We start from the raw sequence: 19,928 nt of genomic DNA on the forward strand, positions 1-19,928 counted from the left end.
CTCATCTAGTGATGAAGAACCAAATACAGTGAATAGGAGAAGGATGAAGAAGAAATTGTCAAAATTTAAACAATTTAGGAGAGAAACTGATATTAGAACCATAGAGTTTCATTTGGGGATGGTTTTTACAAATGCCAAGGAATTCAAAGAAGCTGTGAAATGGCATTTTGTTAACCATTGTAGGTCTTACAAGTTCAAAATAAATGATTGGTATAATGTTAAGGCTGTTTGTAAAGCTGAGCCATGCCCTTGGTCTGTGTATGATTCTTCTAATGACATGTCTGACAGACATTCCCCTTTACATGTTAAAACATTAGTTCAAAATCACACATGTGGAACTGATGAAAACAATACAAGTGTGACTATTACTTGGTTGGCTAAGAGATATGCTGACGATTTATCCATTAATCCAAAAATGGATGTGAAGACAATGAAAGCTATGGTGAGGAAAGCTTATATGGCAGAAATCTCAAGGTGGAAAGCATATAGAGCAAGATCAATAGTAAATGAGAAGCTTGAGGGTTCCTACCAAGAGCAGTATTCCATACTTAGAGATTACTGTGAAGAGCTTAAGAGGTCCAATCTTGGAAGTACAATTATGTTGAAAACGGAATTGGAAGGTGAGAAAGTCAGATTTCATAGGCTATACATATGTTTTGCAGCCTTGAAAACGGGATTTATTGAGGGTTGTAGACCTATTGTGGGTTTAGATGGGTGTCACATAAAAGGTCCACATCCAGGGCTAAGAAGACAAAGATTTAGCTTGCCAATGGAATCACAACCCGTTTCTTCTGTGACAACCAACACAACAAGGAAATTTAGGCTCAAGTCTCCTGCTAAGAAGACAAAGATTTAGAGATCATAGAGGACTTAATTTCTTGGTTATATTTATGTTTTCTAATTAATTTGGAGTTTATTATAGGCATGTCCTGTATAAGGACTGCACTGGTGTTTTGGTACTTGAATTTAGGCATTCCTAGAACTTGTTTGTCAATTGCAGATGTTTAGTACCTTTTTGGGATATTTATATATACTAGGAACGCAATTGATTCCTTCCCAAAACCCATGATGAAGTCACAAAATTTAAATTCTAGCTTTGATGTTAAATTTTTTGAATTTGCTGGATTGAGGGTGAGAGAGAGTAATTGCAGTATGAATTTTTTTTTCCGATATGCAAACTTCCATTGAAATGAAGGACAAACCTTTGAACAAATAGTGCAAGCCATGAAATGAATGCAGGAAGGCTTTGGCAAAAAAAAAAGGGGGAAATACAGGAAGGCAACAAAATCAATGGACCATTGCAATCTAATATGATATTTGGTGGAATAAAAACGATGGAGTAGAGAGAAGAGAGAGAGATATGGAGGTTAGCTTTATTTTTTTGTATTTTTAATTCTGTTTTTTTATATAATTATTTTTTGTTATAGTTAATTGACAAAAATACCCTTAAACTTAATGGAAATTTTAACGGAGTTAGACGTAGGTGGTGGATTGCAACACTTTACAAAGTTCAGGTGGTTAAAATTAAAAATTAAAAGTTTAAGTGGTAATGACGCACATGCCTGAAAGTTCAGGTGGTATTTGTGCAAATTTCCCTATTCTTTTTAATTCTTTTCCTTTGTCATCGTCACTTGACACCACTATATTATTGAATTTTTTACCGTTGAAAATTTATGTTGATCTTTTTTATGTTATTTTCATCGACCAACGTGGAGATGGATGATTTTTTTTTGTTTAATTATATTTATGTTACATTTTATAATTAATTTATAAGTATTTTAACTTGATTAATGAATTACTCTTAGTACTAAAATATAAAAATACATTCATTTAAGAAAGTAAATAAATCAGCACTAATGTAATAAAATAATATTTTAATTTGACATATTGGGTGGGGTGTAAAACTATGCAGGATGTCAAATTGCCATATCAGCCATCAAATTTAAATTTGATGTTTGGTATTTGCCATCAATTGAAATATTAGATTTACTCTTAGATTAGGTACTGAAAAGGCATCTAAACCACAGTGATGGTCAAAGATTTAGGGAGAACAAAATGAGAAACGCAGAGCATCCTTCTTGAATATGCAGTAATTATTAATCTAAACCACAGTGATGGTCAAAGTTTTACATAATTTTCACCATCGAAGTAATTATTCATCCAAGTCTCAAGATGAACACTTTTTAAAACTTGAGAGCATTATATCTCTCAATCTGGAGATGAAGAGGTTGCTGAAGATGCACCAGCCAACTCCTTCAGAAATGAGACAACAACATCTGAAGACTGAAGCATATATCGAGCATTTGTACATGTCACAGAACAGTCGAAATTGTTTCCGATCCGACGACATTGCATCTAGTTGAAGGCTTTGCTGAAGCTTTAGGAAGTTTGGCTGCTGCTAGTGTCTGGGATAAATGGCAGGCATTATACTATCTAGCATTTACAAGGTGTATCCACGTTACTATTGTGTTTTCTGAGAGAGGTTTCCTCGACCCTTATTTGCTTTTTTCATTTGTCCATTTCAAAAAACCTTTCATCTCATCTTCTTGGCAAATTTATTCACACATCTAGTAGGAAGTAGTATTGCTCTGACTGAAAGGCCATTGGCAAACTTTTCCTACCAATAAATTTACTTGGAAATTTTAGTATCATAAAAAGTACATTGATCGGAGCAGTGTTAAGTTGTTAGCATAAAAATGGTATACTTTCCCCAAAGTTTTGAGTATTAAGACGAAAAAGCAAACAGAATTAGTATTTCGATTATAATAAACTCCAAAATTAATCTTATCTATTTCTACCAAATGCTACAAATAAAAGAAGAGAAAAACCAACGAACATTTTCAGCTATTTCAGATCATCTTTGGTTGACAGTGTCAAAAACTCTTTCGAACGCGTTGATTCTGAAATTAAAATCCATGCATGAATAATAATACTACGAAGCTTTAGACGATTTCTCCCTGGATTTTCTTTTGACTCTTGAGCTCGAAAGGACAGAATGCAACACCACATGTTCATTGAACTGAATGCAAAATTACAGAATCATCTATAGGGAACCTGTTCAAAGTTTCTTATAAAATGGAACGCAAAGGGAACTAAGATACACCCAAGAAAACAGAAAAGAAAGAAGCACACTTGGTAAAATCATACTCAACACCTCTAGCACAGAAGAAATAATGAGACAAGGCTAAGAATGAATAATGAGTGATACTGATTAAACTTAATTGAGGTAATCTATAGCATATCACCTAATGCGGAAGGCAGAGGTTAATCCTGAGGTCTATAACTGAGATTTGCTTATTGTGCGGAGTTTGTCTTGTTTGGTTCAAAAACATACTTAATCAGCGACTCCTTGATTGGTAGCAACTCAGGGAACTCTTTCTTCAACTTGGATGCATCCATTTCATTGTTGCTTCGAGCTGCAACTATAACCTTGGCTTGCTCTTCAATTGTGAAATTTGCCCATGTAAACTTTGGGTCAATGTATTGCTTGTACATCTCCAGAATCTCATTATGGCTAACGACCCCAGGGTTTGTAAAGTTCCATATACCTCTCAAGTTCCGCTTCGCCATCTCAATAGAGATGGGTAGTAATTCATCCAAGATGGTCATGCTGTTAGGGATATTGACCACTTTGTTATAACGAGAAATCTTAGTGATGAAGTTACGAGGGTTGTTCAGGTCAGATGAGATGGGCATTCGCACTCTGAGCGTGCAAACATTGTCAAATTCTTTCAACAGCTCCTCAACCTGATTAACAAATATACAAAACAAAAAATGTAAGACTTGAAAAGAAGAAGAATAACGAATCAAACCAGGAAGTCTGAGTGAATTTACCATGGCCTTGGTTTTGGAATAGAACGAACCAAAAAAATTGGGTTTGTCCTCTTCAGTGAACCCAACTCCAGAACCCTCTGGATGTTTAGCATCATACTCAAATATGCAGCCAGTGGCAAAATTCATCATCAAGAGTCCATGCTCTCTGCAAACATCTGCTAGGGTTAAGGTTCCAGCAACATTGGTTCGAATTGTTTCTGCTTTATGAGATTCACACCAATCCACATTAGGTCTACCAGTCACACCAGCAGCATTGAACACATGGGTTGGCCTGACATTCTGAATATCTGCCAAAAGTGATGATCGATCCTGTAGACGCCCTTTTCCATATTCAAAAGGAATCCCTTGTTTTTCACATAGCTTTCCAAGTACACCCCCAATCCAGCCAGTCTTACCATAGATCAAGAACTTATAGGGAGGTTTACGAGGAGAGCTACAGCTTTTGGAAGGTGGAACCAACATTCGGGTATTACTTGGGACAAAAGATTCAGATTTTTCCTCTTCAGACCCTTCCGGATGTCTCTCAATCCCACCAGGCATCATCAGCATTCGTGGATGAGGCAGCAGTGCCCCAGATACATCACCCCACCAATTAGGATTCTTAGTGTACCATTCTATAGTCTTCTTCAACCCCTCTTGCCATATAGTTCGCTCTGACCACCCCAAAATCTTCAGCTTCTGATCATCTAGGAAATACCTCTGATCATTGAAAGGTCTGTTTTCAACAAACTTGATGTTTGTCTCTGGATCCACTGAGAAAAGTCTGCATATATCTTTGGCCACGTCAATAACTCTCCTTTCCTTCTTTGTTCCAATATTGTAAACATGGCCAACTTCCCCCTTGTGAAGAATGAGTTCAAAAGCTTCAGCAACATCCTCACAATATAGATAGCTTCTCACATTAGAGCCATCCCCATGAATTGGAAGAGGCTTCCCTTGCATGGCCAACAGAATGAACTTTGGAATCAATTTTTCAGGAAATTGATTTGGTCCATAAACATTGTTTCCACGGGTCGTTATAACAGGCAATCCATATGATCTGCCATACGCCATAACAAGCATTTCTGCTCCCGCTTTTGTTGCAGAGTATGGATTTGTTGGGAGGAGTTGAGATGCTTCATGGTTTCCTACAACAGCATCTTCATCAGTCTCACCATAGACTTCATCTGTGCTGACATGGATGAACCTCCTGATTTGGCCAGTCACTTTGCATGCTTCCAGCAGAACATGGGTTCCATAGATGTTGTTCTTTGTGAACTCAAAGCTGTTACCAAAGGAATTGTCGACATGGGTCTGGGCTGCAAAATGCATTATGGTGTCAATCGACTCAGTGATGAGGAGATAGTTGACAAGGTCAGCACTGCCAATGTCCCCCTTAACAAACTTGAAATTGGGTGATGATTTAGAGGGCAGGAGGTTTTTCAGATTTGAACAATAGTCAAGCTTGTCAAGCACAACAATGTTGTAGTCAGGGTAACTGCGGATGAGCCGGTTGGCAACATGAGATGCAATGAAGCCAGCAGCACCAGTTATGAGGATGTTCTTGGGGGTATATGAACCCATGTCAAGGAACCTTCTACAGAAGCAATATGAGAAGACTAAAATGAGAATACGAAGTTACATAAAGATATGCACCAAAACAAATAAACAGGTGAAAATCGACCACAGAGTTTGACAAACATGTAAACAACTTTTAAAAAATCCCATAACCCTCCGTAAAACTGCAATTAAAATAGCACCAGTAGGACATTGTCAAACCATAGGTAACAGATCAGTTCAATGACGGATCCCCTTGGTTTCTCACAAAACAGAGCAAAAGAAAAGTGAAATCACGCATTACATTTACTTTAAGTTGGTCGTTAAAAGCTCAAAAGCATCAAATCAAGCACATCGTGTACAATTTCTTAGAAATGACTCATCAGTATCCTAAGAAGTTACCAACGTGATATGCTAGCATTAACTTTTCTTTTTATGTTTTTTCCTTCACCTACAAGCAAGTAAACAGACCCAAATCGATATCAAACACCAGACAACAAGCAAGACCAAAATTCAGGACAACATTCACTAAATCTAAGAGACCCAATATATCAAATATCAGATCATGCATATTCAGGCATAAATGACAATACGAAATCACTCAACCCATTTGGATTAAACACACGAAGATCTGATCCCCATTTATGAGAAACCATTTCTTGTTTCACAGATCCCAGATAAAAAATAAGCAATGTCATGATAGTAAATCAAAGCTAATTAGCATACATAACACTGAAATTCCGCATATCTATCACAGATCTACCAATTCACAAGTACCAAAATCATAAACACAAAACTAATGCAGAAATCCAATTCTCAGGCTACATAAAATGAAACATGCAATTTGCAGAAAACAGAGTAGTAAGCTGACTTACAGATTTTGGCTTGGATCAGAATCGACCAACCCCGAGACAGAGAAATTTGGATGAAGAAGCCTCAAGAGGCTAGCGAAGAAAGAGAGTGAGAGAAATTCAGACAGAGAAATGAGAGAGAAAAGAGAGAGCCACGGATTGATTTGTTAAAGACCGGAGGTGCAGAGTCTCTACGTATATATATACGACTCTGTGAATCTCAGAATCAGTTGAGGAGAGCCGTAGAAGAGACTGAATGACCGAAATACCCTTTACCGATTCATCGAATTACAGCGGCACACGTTTTGTGGGGCCGCCTCTTTTGTAGGGGGTAGGTTGGGCGCAAAAAATTGGTTTGCAAGTCTTTACTAAAAAAAGAAAAAGAAAAAAAAAGAAAAATAGTTTGCAAGTCAAATTTGTGATCCTATGAGGTCAATATCATTTGAAGTTGCGGTCTGCCAAGTGGACTTCTTAACAAAACCCAATAAAATCTGGACACGTATGTTGATGGGTTGATCAGCCTAACAACACCCAATAAAATCTTTACATTATGAGCTCTTTTTGTTCTTTTGAGTGACCTTACTTGTTTTCTCATCTTTGCATTTCCTTTCAATTTGTAGAGAAATGTGTTTGAAACTGTTGAATGTCCTCTTGGTTTTTTTTTTTTTCTTTTAAACTATTTTATATTTTTCCAAATTTTATAACCTTCTAGAATTGTAACTTCCAAAATAAGTAATGCTATCGACAGTTGTTCACAAGTTATACAGTTTTCCAAAATCGAAGTTATTTTAAATAGTGTTTCAATTATTAAAGTACATGATAAGATGTTTTTATTTATTCTTTCAACTATATTAATTGATGTTTTCCTTCATGTACGAGGAAAATGTGTTTGAACTCGGGCCCCGTTTGGTTTCCCAAAAAAATTTCACATGTCTTTTTTCAAGGGATGGCTACCATTTCCTATGTTCAGTTATGTTGAGAAAATAACGAGGAAATACCACTTTATTTCCTATCCAATGTTTGGCTTGTGTAGGAATGTAAAACAAAGTTTGTTTAATTTTCCAATTATACCCAAATTAGATAAAAATATATATATTGGTAAAAAAAAAAATGCATTCAATGTTATAATGTAATTCTAAATTGTTAATGGGGACAAAATGGTCATGAAAAATTTGCATTTAATGTTGCGTTAGTTTCCCATGGGGAGGGAAAATGAAACCCTAGGAGTGGAGGGTTGCATCTCCCCACCCCCATATACCAGCCAGTCAACCATTTCCCTACCAAACATGGGAAATCATTTCATTTCCCAATCCCAAGCCCCATTTCCCATGAACCAGACACCCTAATTGTTTTTCTTTTATTTAGTTTATTTTATTTATTCCAAATTTGAATAATTGACATGATCATGGCCTTAATGATAATTACCATTAAATTGTTCGATATGATTCTGAAATGAATCGCAAATAAAGTGGAGATTTTATATGGCCCGATTAAGCTGTGCACAAAAAGGTTCTATTTGGGGAGCCTTAACATAATAGCTGGTCACATTAAGAGCATATTCAGTAGATCACACAATATGGTAAGTGATGCGTTAGCACTTAGCAGGAATTGGTCATACATACCATTCAAAATTGATCAAGTTGGAAAAGTATTTCGAAAGCCTGCAATTAATGGTTGATCAGAGTCCCAAATGACCCTTTTGGTCTCTCCGGTTACTTGACGATTATCGTTTTACTAAATGAGGTAGGATTCGAACTTAAAACAACTTCTAATATTGAGAAAAAAGTATCATTAAACTAAGAATTAGTTGATTATAAGATTTGAATTCATAATCGCCTTTAAATTGCTACATTTTTGTATATAGTAGACCAAATTATCATTTTCTTATTGTTTTATTGCAATTGAAGAAAAAATCTTTTTAGGCAGTCATTGTTCCTTATAAGTTGGCGTGGCATATAAATTATTTATATTATAAAGAAAATTCATTCCCCTCTTTTCGTTTCCCTTTTTTGTTGTTAGTAACTAAATATCAAGTTACTTGTCAATTTCTAAGAAGCTCACATCGTTGGCGTGGCATAGAATTTATTTTTGTTGTAGAGAAAAGTCATCCTTTTTTTCTGTTTAAGATCAAATATCAAATTACGTCGATTTCACATAAATTTCTAAGAAGAAATGACATAAAAACGTAATTTAAAAACAAAGGATATTCATCAAAACGCATGCCAATCACAAAATCAGCCTCATCATCATCCAGATCTAGCATAATTGAAGATGAAGGCATGCAGTTGCAGTATGAGCATGGGTGGCAACGTGCTGAAGTGAAAGGCGGAAAGTGATGCAATATTGAAGCGAATTGCAGGTCCATCACGGCATCTTATATTAAGATAGATCAGCTGTAAATACATAGATTATATACTTTGCTTAGCTACAACGCACCATGTAATCATTGACCCCAAACTTAGTACGTGTCGATTATCAACCATAAGAAAATTGCAGAAGCCTGGCACTATTCCTGGTGTCCAGCATAAAATTACGGGCAACAGAAGAGCACATGTCTTTCTTTCTTTTTTTGTTTAAAGTATAAGCTAAATAGCTGCAAGGAAGTTGTGGAGGGGGAGTGGAGGAATTTATTTTTTTATTTATCAAAATCACAAAGAAAATAACAACAGTTTGACCATATTTTTTTTACAAAAAAAGTACTCTCATGATCTCATTTGATGAACATATTGCTCTCGTAAAATATATTTGACCGACCAATAAGAAAATATAGCAAAAACTTTGCAAATGCAACACCGGAGGCTTTTTGTTTTGGCTTATTATCACAAAAGGTCCCTAAGGTTTAGGAAACTATCAGATTGCATCCTTAATGTTTTTTTGTGTCATTGGTGGTCCTCAAGGTTAGTATGTGTAATCACAAATGGTCCCTGCCGTTAGGTTCCGTCAAAAACTCCGTTAGTTTGCTGATGTGGCATATATATATATATCACAAAACATCCTTGAGGTTTACACATCTATCACAAATGGTCCTTGCAAACTTTTTAAATTTTTTTCATTTAAAATTCATAAAATTTTGGTTTTCTTTTTTAAATCTTATGAATTTTACATTATTTTAAAATATAAATTGTATTTTAAATACACATGAATGGGTTTTTAAAATTTAATTTAAAATTCATAAAATTTAAAAATGAAAAAAATCAAGGGTTTAGGGTTTATAAATGGTCCTCAAGGTTAAAATCCTTATATAAATGGTTTTTTCATTTTTAAATTTTTTGAATTTTAGATTATTTTTTTAAAAAAACTTCATTAGTTTGTTGGTGTGGCATATATGTGGAGCCCTCATCTTCAAAAATATAGTATCATATGTATTTAAAATACAATATATATTTTTAAATATTATAAAAAACAAAAACAAAATTTTATGAATTTTAAATTAAAAAATTAAAAAAATTTGCAGGGACCATTTGTGATAGATGTGTTAACCTCAGGGATGTTTTGTGATATATATATATGCCACGTCAGCAAACTAACGGAGTTTTTGACGGAACCTAACGGCAAGGACCATTTGTGATCACACATACTAACCTTGAGGACCATAAGTGACACAAAAAAACATTAAGGATGCAATCTGATAGTTTCGTAAACCTTAGGGACCTTTTGTGATAATAAGCCTTTTGTTTTTGTTGGCAATCGGTATCGTCCAACCACACAAACTGTGACATCATTTGAAAAGGATGAATAATAATAAGGCAAACAGATCACAATAAGGCACAAGACATGCAGCCGCGGACTCATTATTTTATCCATGTGGGGGCTTAGTTAATGACTTTGGGCTGCGTATGCTTGAGTTAAATACAGCACTTGTTGTTAGTAAAGACAAAGACAAAACATAGACATCCCTAAATGGCTTGTCTACCACCTTGTTACTTTTCCTTGTTTTCATATTCCTTGTTTTAGGGATGGGACCTCTCCATGTTTCCCTCCATGTCTTGTGCATTGTTTGTAACTAATAATCACCTTGTATACTTGTATATCTAACTCTTCACCAAGTAAGTAATTTAATTGGCAGATTTGAATTCTCTGCAAAACCTCTCTTGTTCTTCTTGTTATACATTCTCAACTCTCTCAATTACACTATATTTGGCATGGTATCAGAGCAATCGATTTTGGTTGCCTCTGCATAACCTTGTTCTTGCCTAAATCTCTACCTATCCTTGCCCATAATTTGCTGTTATATTATTCCTACCTCATACTTTGCCTTGCCTCAAAATTGGTCTTGATCACAAGCCCTTTTTGTGCTCTTGTTTGCTGAAGTTTTAAGCTATTTCTTCCTCTACATCCTTTTATATATTTACCTCATGGGTGACACCAACGACTCCATCAACGACTCCACGGGCGACTCCTCTAAAATCGACTCCACCAAGATCAACTCCACAACACCACCACCACCCCGGTCCTCTCATGACTACTCTCCAATTACTCCTGATAAGTTGGATGGGTCCAACTATCCTGAATGGTCTCGTAGTGTTCGCTTGGCCATCACTGCTCGTCGTATGGCTGGTTTCATTAATGGTAAAAAGATTGCCCCTGCCATTGATGATCCTAGCTATGAAGCTTGGGATGAAGACAACTGTTTGGTGCAGTCATGACTCCTCAACTCCATGACCAAAAATGTATTTGCCTTATTTGATCACTGCTCAACGGCTTATGCGGTGTGGGACGCAGCTAGGAAGACATATACTGTCACACAGAATAGCTCCAAGTTGTACCAACTCCGTCGTCAGTCAGTCACCACCTCTCAAAGTGGTGAACCTGTGAATGTATTCTACGAAAAATTACACATAATATGGCAGGAAATTGACAGCCTCCGTCCCTGCAAACATACCAATCCCGATGATGTGGCTCTTCACCAACAAGCACTTGAGGTGGAACGTGTGTACGATTTTTTGGGAGGACTCGATCCCAACTTTGATTCCGTTCGTAGTCGGATTCTTGCCATGAATCCGCTTCCAGCAGTCATTGAAGCTTATGCACTAGTGGTAGAAGAAGATAATCGCCAATCTTCCATGCTTGGCGGTGGGAGTGCAATGGCGGTCAAGCCATATCGGCCACCACACCGTACGTCCTCCGGACTTCCCCCCCGGGGCCCCAAAACTGACAATGCAAAGGGAACTGAGAAGTGCACTCATTGTGGTGGTGATCATCTTATTGAGAAGTGCTTCAAGCTTCATGGTTATCCTGAGTGGTGGGATGCTTTCAAATCCCGCAACAAAACACCCAAGGCAGCATGTGTTATAACTACCGATGCCTCTCCATCTTCCACCCTACTCTCCGACTCCGAATCAGGTACACGACCCACTACATGGATAATTGACACAGGTGCCACTGATCATATGACTTTTGACTCTACTATGTTTTCCACAATATCTTCTAAGTCTCGTCATCCTTACATCACTAGTGCCAATGGAGTCCCCTCTAATGTTGCTGGTGAAGGAACTATATCACTTTCCCCTTCCTTATCTTTATCTCATACACTACTTGTTCCCTCTATCAATTGCAATTTGCTGTCTGTTGGAAAATTACTTGACTCACATAACTGTTATGCCACATTCTATCCTTCCCATTGTCTTTTTCAGGACCTCACGACTCACGCGACGATTGGGCATGGTAAACGAAGAGGGGGGTTGTATTCCTTGACGGTCTCTTCACCACCAAGGGCAGCTCATACTCAAGGTTCCAGCTCACAAGCTCGCAATCAACATCAGATTTGGCTTTGGCATCGTCGTCTAGGACATCCATCCTTTGACTATCTTCAACGTTTGTTTCCGTCTTTGTTTCGTGGCCTAGATCATTCTCAGTTTCAGTGTGAAACCTGTGTATTGGCCAAAAGCCATCGAACTGTTTTTCCCTTAAGTGATAATAAAACGGAATTCCCTTTTGATTTGGTTCACTCTGATGTTTGGGGTCCTGCTAAAGTTTCTTCCAATGGCAAAAGATGGTTTATTACATTTATTGATGATTGTACTCGCATGACTTGGGTATATTTACTAGCTCATAAAAGTGACGTTTCCGCTGCAATCCATGAATTTCATGCTATGGTTACCACACAGTTCCAAGCCTCCATCAAAGTATTCCGGTCTGATAATGGTGGGGAATATGTGAACAATGTCTTGGCACATTTCTTTCGAGACCAAGGCATCATTCATCAAACCTCCACATCTTTCACTCCGCAACAAAATGGTGTCGCAGAGCGAAAGAATCGACAATTACTTGAGGTTACTCGTGCTTACATGCTGGATAAATCGGTCCCTCACTACTTATGGGGACATGCCCTTCTTTCTGCAGTATATGTAATTAATCGAGTGCCGAGTAGTGTTTTGAAGTTTGAAACTCCACTGAACACCTTGGCTCGTCATGTCTCTCTTCCTACAGTCCTCAAGCTGCCTCCTCGCATATTTGGTTGTGTTGTATATGCTCATGTTCCATCTCATCAAAGAAGTAAGCTGGACCCTTGTGCCATTCGATGTGTGTTCGTTGGGTATGGATCAACTCAAAAAGGATACAAGTGTTACCATCCTCCTACTCGTAAGCTCTTTGTCACTATGGATGCCACATTTCATGAAGATTTATCCTACTTTGAAGCTGCTATGCCCCCTTCTCTTCAGGGGGAGAGAAGAAATGAAGAGAAGGAAGCAAAAATCCAAGTCTGTGACAAAACGACCGGTCGCAACCCAGAAGCAACCGGTCGCTTTTCAGAAACGACCGGTCGCACTGACCCCAGCGACCGGTCGCCTTGCTCCAGCGATGATGAAGATCGATTCTGTGACAAAACGACCGGTCGCACTGACCCCAGCGACCGGTCGCCTTTCTCCAGCGATGATGAAGATCGATTCTGTGACAAAACGACCGGTCGCACTGACCCCAGCGACCGGTCGCCTTGCTCCAGGGAGGAAAATCGACTCTGTGACAAAACGACCGGTCACACAGAACCCAGCGACCGGTCGCCAAGCACCAGTGAACTTCAAAATTTGGACAGCGATGAAGGTATTGGAAAATTGTCGTTCTTATTTGGTGAAGATCCCGGATGAGACAATTCAAATGGTTGCTGCGATCAACAACAAAATACAACCCCTTCTTCTCAACCATCGGACCAGTCGTCTCGTGATGAGGAAACACTTGAGGTAATTCCCGAAGCACCTAATGCTATACCATACACTCTCCCACCTAAGACCACTAGAGGAAAACCCAAGCCTCAATATTGTCCTGACCTTACTGCCAAATCTAAATATCCCATTAATAACCATGTTTCAACTCATAGATTGTCAAAGTCATATGCATCATTTGTCAATCAATTATCTACTGTATGTGTTCCAAATAAGTGGCAGGATGCTATAACAGATTCCAGATGGGCTGAAGCAATGGCGATTGAAATGGAAGCTCTGGAAAAGAATTCTACATGGGAAATGGTCCAGTTGCCACAAGGGAAGAAACCAGTTGGATGTCGGTGGATATACACCATTAAATACAAAGCTGATGGATCCATAGATCGATACAAAGCTCGATTAGTGGCCAAAGGGTATACACAAACATATGGAATTGACTACCAAGAGACATTTGCACCTGTTGCCAAGATCAATACCGTACGTGTTCTCATGTCATTGGCTGCAAACCTTGATTGGCCACTATTGCAGTATGATGTAAAGAATGCATTTCTTCACGAGGAATTGCAAGAAGAAGTGTATATGAAACCACCACCAGGGACCTCCATGGCACTTGGTCCCAACACCGTGTGCAAGCTGAGAAAATCATTATACGGGCTAAAACAGTCACCACGAGCCTGGTTTGGAAAATTCACAGATTCTATGAAGCGCTTTGGGTACACTCAGAGCCACTCGGATCACACTTTATTCTTAAAGCGTCGTGGTGACAAACTTACGGCCCTTATCATCTATGTTGATGATATGGTGGTTACCGGTAATGACAATGAAGAAATGAAGAATCTGCAGAAGCTCCTTGCTAGTAAATTTGAGATGAAGGAATTAGGTGAGTTACAATATTTTCTTGGCATAGAAGTTGCTAGATCAACACATGGCATATTTCTATCCCAACGAAAATATGTGTTAGACTTGTTAACAGAAACTGGAATGCTTGATTGTAAGCCAGCTGACACACCTATTGAGCAGAACCACAAGTTAGGGATGTATCCAGACCAAGTACCCACTGACAAAGAAAGGTATCAAAGATTGGTTGGGCGACTGATTTATCTATCACACACACGCCCCGACATAGCTTATGCTGTGAGTATGGTGAGTCAGTTTATGCATCAACCAAGTGAGGCACACATGAATGCAGTAACTCGGATCATGAGGTACTTGAAGGCTGCCCCTGCCAAAGGGTTGATATTCTCCAAACATACACATATGAACCCAGAAGGATACACAGATGCGGATTGGGCAGGATCCATCACAGATAGACGTTCTACTTCTGGATACTTTACATTTGTGGGGGGCAACTTAGTCACTTGGAGAAGTAAGAAGCAAAAAGTTATGGCTAGATCAAGTGCTGAAGCAGAATTTAGGGGAATGGCTCAAGGAGTTTGTGAATTGCTCTGGTTACGGAGATTACTGAAGGATCTGAGAATTAAACCATTGAAAGCTACAAACTTGTACTGCGACAATAAATCAGCTATCGAGATAGCACATAACCCAGTACAACACGACCATACCAAACATGTGGAAGTCGACCGACACTTCATCAAAGAAAAACTAGAAAGGGGTATAATCAAGTTTCCATTTGTAAACTCGGAAAACCAACTTGCTGACATCCTGACGAAGGCCGTATCAAGTAAAGTTTTCCATGACTCACTGGACAAGTTGGGCATGCGTGATATCTTTGCACCAACTTGAGGGGGAGTGTTAGTAAAGACAAAGACAAAACATAGACATCCCTAAATGGCTTGTCTACCACCTTGTTACTTTTCCTTGTTTTCATATTCCTTGTTTTAGGGATGGAAACTCTCCATGTTTCCCTCCATGTCTTGTGCATTGTTTGTAACTAATAATCACCTTGTATACTTGTATATCTAACTCTTCACCAAGTAAGTAATTCAATTGGCAGATTTGAATTCTCTGCAAAACCTCTCTTGTTCTTCTTGTTATACATTCTCAACTCTCTCAATTACACTATATTTGGCACTTGTCATTAGTTGGGTCCACCAGTGAAGACATGGGTCATCAATGCATTTAGACTTAACGAATTGTTCCTAAGGAACCTGATAAATTCCGCCCGGAGGGACTTAGTAAGATTGCTGTCGATGCGGACCTGCAGATCTGGCTGGGTATCATGGAGGGTCATTGATTCCACGTCCCCCACTGGTTGGGCTTGAGGGGTAACAACCTCATCCCTCGGGTCATCTGGCCGATTAGTGCTCTTTCTGTTTGACACTTTAGGTACTAAAGCGGAGACCCTTTTTTTTTTTCGGTAGATGGCTGCTTCGTTTTAACTTTAGAGGCAGCTGCATAGCATGTTTGAGCGCTTAGCTGATGACTTGACATATGCCGAAGCTGGTGGGGAACTTCAGTAAGAGCATGCGGTGATAGAAAGGACTTCATTTTGGTCAGTGCGGTTCTGCCGATAATGACGTTATATGTTGTTGGGCAATCCAAGATTAAGAAATTGGTGTAGATGAAGGATTTCCTTGGGGTGGTGCCCATGGCAAGAGGTGGGGGAATGCTGCCAACTAGCTAGACTACATCTCCAGAAAAGCTCAGCAACGGGGTGATGTCCCGGTTGATATGTCGATCCTCAATACCTAATGCCTCAAATGGATCGACAAAGATGACATTGACAAAACTCAATGTATCAATCAACATCCTACTGACGTTGAAGTCGATAATTTCTGCCCTGATGATCATGGGATCTTCATGAGGGAAAATGATGCCTTTCTCTTCTTCTTGGGTGAAGATAATGGGCTCCTAACTAGTCTTGTGCATCTTGTAGTTTCGGCCACTTTTGATGCCAAGGACTTGTGGATACTGAAACTTTGGTACTCTAAATTAGGGTGATTCACCACCCTAGTAGGATAGCTAATAATTAAGGGTTGTGCAGTTGATAATTTGCACATCAATGAGAGACATTTACAGAAGGAAAAATAAGGAAATGGAAGGTGTTCTTGAATTGTTCTTCAAAGATGATGATATTTTTTCAAATTTATGATTTCCAAGAAGCTTGTTAATTGTTGATTTAATTCAGTTTTAAAGTTTTTTTTAGTCATTTGAGAGGTAGGAAGATCATTAGGAAGGGGATTAAAGAACCAATTTCGGATGTGGGTGTGTTGAGCAATTTTCAAGTTATGGGTTTCTTCAAATTGGCTTTCAATTTAAGTGTTTAATGAGTTTTGATTGTAGGTATGAAGTTTGGAAGCTATAGGAACATTGGGTGATTTGGAATGGATGAAATCAACTTAAAACTAAATCTGGAAATTTTCAGTCCATGAGTTTGGCTCTAGTTTTCTCTCTCAATAATTTACAGTTTTGGGTATAATATTTGAACTGTCAAGCAACAAAACACAATTGATTTTATCAAATGTGGTTAAGATTTGATAGGTAAAACGCGGATGCGAAATTTTAAAAAATAGAAACTATTCAGCAGAAAACCAGCCACAAGCTTAACTTTGGAGCGTGGTTTCTCTTTCGGTATAGCTCTTTTTTAGTGTTGTTTGGTGGGTTAGAAACCATAGATAACAGGAGCTGAATAGGAGGGCTTTTGGGCGGATCATGGGGGTGGTGGGCATAATTTGTGGATTGGTGCAATTGTTCGATTCAACCTTAGCATGAATAACGGCATGCTTCATGAGCTCATCATAGGTGGTCCAAATGCTACTGTGGACTAAGTAACGGAAGTTCGCTTCATAGGTATAGGTGGTCCAAATGCTATTGTAGACTAAGTAACGGAAGTTCGAGTCACGAAGGCCACTATTGGGCAAGTCCATCAAGTTGTGGCTCCTTTTAATACTCAGAGTTAGTCCTAAAATAGGTTACCCTTTTGAAATAGAGTCAAACTCAAATCATTGAAGGGAGAATGTACCTTCTGGTTTGCTGTATATTCCTTCTTGTTTTGTTCGCCAATCCAATTCATCTTCCAAATACAGAAAGAAAAAAGAAAGCATCAATTGTATAATCACAAATCAAAACACATGTATAATCACAAATCACTTTCGTCCGTCCGTCCCATATGGATTGCAATAATTAAACATAATTAAAGAGGCAAAGCATATATACCACATCCACATGGTATCTAATTGAAGGCTGAAAGTGATCGTGTGGAAAAGTAGAATTACAACTCTCCACGGCATATCGACGTGGACTTACCCAGACAAGTCATTTTTATATTAATACTTCCCCACTTAACTCGTGCTAATAATACGTATTAATTAAGTAAACACACTACAAATATGCTTATTAAAATATTAAACAACCAAAATAAAACTGCAGAGAAAACTGGCCATATGATTCATGCCTCTGCCCCTTTCGTTGCTCCTGGCTCTTAGCCTATAATTTTGGAACTTTCTCTCTGTCCAAGCAAAAAAAAGTATAAAAGTAAATTATTTATAGGACGTAATGTACAAAAAATATATATTAAGAATGGAAAAAATAAAATTCAACGAGGATTTGGGGATTGGCTTTTATTATTTATCAGTATTACTCAATTATTGCTGCCAAGTTGAAGTAGTTAGGAATTTTGTTTCCTGGCAAATAATTAGATTTTACACAAAGGTATTGGAATTAAACTAACAATAATGCTCTTTGTACCACATTTACGGACTACTTTGCTGACCCTCTCTCTAGTAGAGATGGAATCCACCAATGTATGTGGAACCTACTTATTATATTAAAGAGGTGATCAGCAAATGTGGTACAAATATAGAGAGGGACTTTCATGCAAGGGTATAACACTTTTTGCTATCCTCAACCAATAAGGGAATGACACGTGGAATAATTTGTTCACATATCATTGCATTAGTGGTCAAGCATAACAAAACAGTATTATTTCCGTTATAAGAAAGTTTTTATGACAAATAGCAACACCCTTAGGTAGCGTTTGGCCCCGCTTAAATTTTAAAAAAAGTGGCTTTAATAAAAATTTGGCATGAGTTGGGTGTTTGGTAAACCCAAAAAAACACGCTTATTTTAAAAACACCCATCATAAAAAGCAAAAACTCAAAGTCGCCAATACCCAGCTTTCAAAAGTTGCTTAAAAAAAGAGCCAGTTTTTTGATTAATGAAAGTTTCATTATTCCTATAATGCCCCTAAACATTTTACGAAAGGACAACGTTTGTCCCTCTCACAAAATAGATGTCGCGACCTTCACTCTCTTTGAGACCTTCACTCTCTGCTCTTCTCACTTTTCTTCTTCTTCCTCCCCTATCTCAAAATTCCAGTCTCTATCAAGGAAGAATTCATACTCAAGCGAAGTCAAAGCGTGGAGAAGTAAACACCTAACACCAAACAACCAAGTTGTGGGCTTCTGTTGAAGATTGTGCCCAGAAAATTACTTGCCCTTTGCATCATATCACATCTGTGATATCTTCACAAGTATAAAATCTCACTGCTTTGCGTATAAAAACAGAGACCCAAATGAGGAAATTCGCAAGCGGCAGACTCTCACCAAAATAAAATCCAATCTTACAATCCCACTCACATACATAGAGCAAAGGACCATGAACTCAAACCTCTCTTGATCTGGGTTTGGATTGAGTTTTGGGTTCTAAAATTCTTGATCTGGGTTGTTTTTTAATCGGTGTTTTGAGGCGATGGAGAAGAGAAGAGGAGAGAGAGAGAGAGAAAGAGATGGGGTGGGTACGGTGATGGGTTTGTTTGTTTTTAATTTTAATTTTGTATATATATTTTTATATTTTATTCATATAACAGTATATATATATATAACAATATTTTTTAGATTAAATTTTTTGATAAAAAAAGTGTAAATTAAAAAAAGAAAAAAAATTATGTAGTGAAGTTGGGTTTCTTTAAAAAAAATAGAAAAAGAATAAAGGAAAAAACAAACAGATTTATCATCATGCCTTTTTCGGTCATTATACACACTAAAAGCGCTTCTGATAAAAATTTACCAAACACTTTGACTACTCACAGCAGTTTTTCAAAACCAGTTTACCAAACGCCTAACTGCTTTTTTTCACAGCTAATTATTTTCGCAGCACAACAGAAGCAGTTTTTTTTAAAAGCACAGCAATGCCAAACTAGCCCTTAAACTAATCGCTGATTATGATGTGATGTGAGTCATGCAAACTGTCTTTTCCTTTTAACTTTTATTCGTATTTTTATGAATTTTGCTTGAGGTTGTTCACGTACTACAATTATAAGAGACAAGAGCTTCCGACCAAATAAAAAAGATAAGATAATGGCTGATATAAGCAGCCAAATAAAATATAGAATGATACTAAAAAAAAACAAGAAAACCCTTATCATTCTGTTCTTTTGAATAATTGGGTATTTTACTATTAGAATTTTCGTGCAGTCTCTACGGCTGAGGATGTTTTGGAGGTCACGAAAAGTCTTCCCAAAGACCGCAAGACAATACCAATGGCCACGCAATCTAGATATAAAAGATACGGGTTTTGCCCTAAAGTATAAATTTGATCTGAGAACACATTATACATAGATATTAGAAGTATGTTTCAACAAAAAATA

General features: G+C 37.8%; 1 protein-coding gene across 2 annotated transcripts; it reads right to left on the bottom strand.

The window, feature by feature from the left end:
* Window positions 1-2,988: 2,988 nt before the first annotated feature.
* Window positions 2,989-6,407, bottom strand: RHM3 (rhamnose biosynthesis 3). 2 transcript variants are annotated; one of them, XM_021953966.2, is made up of 3 exons: window positions 6,246-6,407; window positions 3,835-5,410; window positions 2,989-3,747 (listed from the first exon to the last, which is right to left on the bottom strand). In XM_021953966.2, exons 2-3 carry the CDS (start codon window positions 5,395-5,397, stop codon window positions 3,295-3,297), a joined length of 2,016 nt encoding a protein of 671 aa, XP_021809658.1. In that variant the 5' UTR covers window positions 5,398-5,410; window positions 6,246-6,407; the 3' UTR covers window positions 2,989-3,294. The 2 variants fall into 2 exon arrangements, with proteins under 2 accessions (XP_021809658.1, XP_021809659.1); XM_021953967.2 differs by having other exon boundaries at window positions 3,835-5,407; window positions 6,246-6,403.
* Between the last annotated feature and the right edge of the window lie 13,521 nt (window positions 6,408-19,928).

Source organism: Prunus avium, chromosome 4 (assembly GCF_965620075.1).
Source record: "Prunus avium chromosome 4, drPruAviu1.hap1.1, whole genome shotgun sequence".
In the NCBI taxonomy this organism is placed as follows: domain Eukaryota; kingdom Viridiplantae; phylum Streptophyta; class Magnoliopsida; order Rosales; family Rosaceae; genus Prunus; species Prunus avium.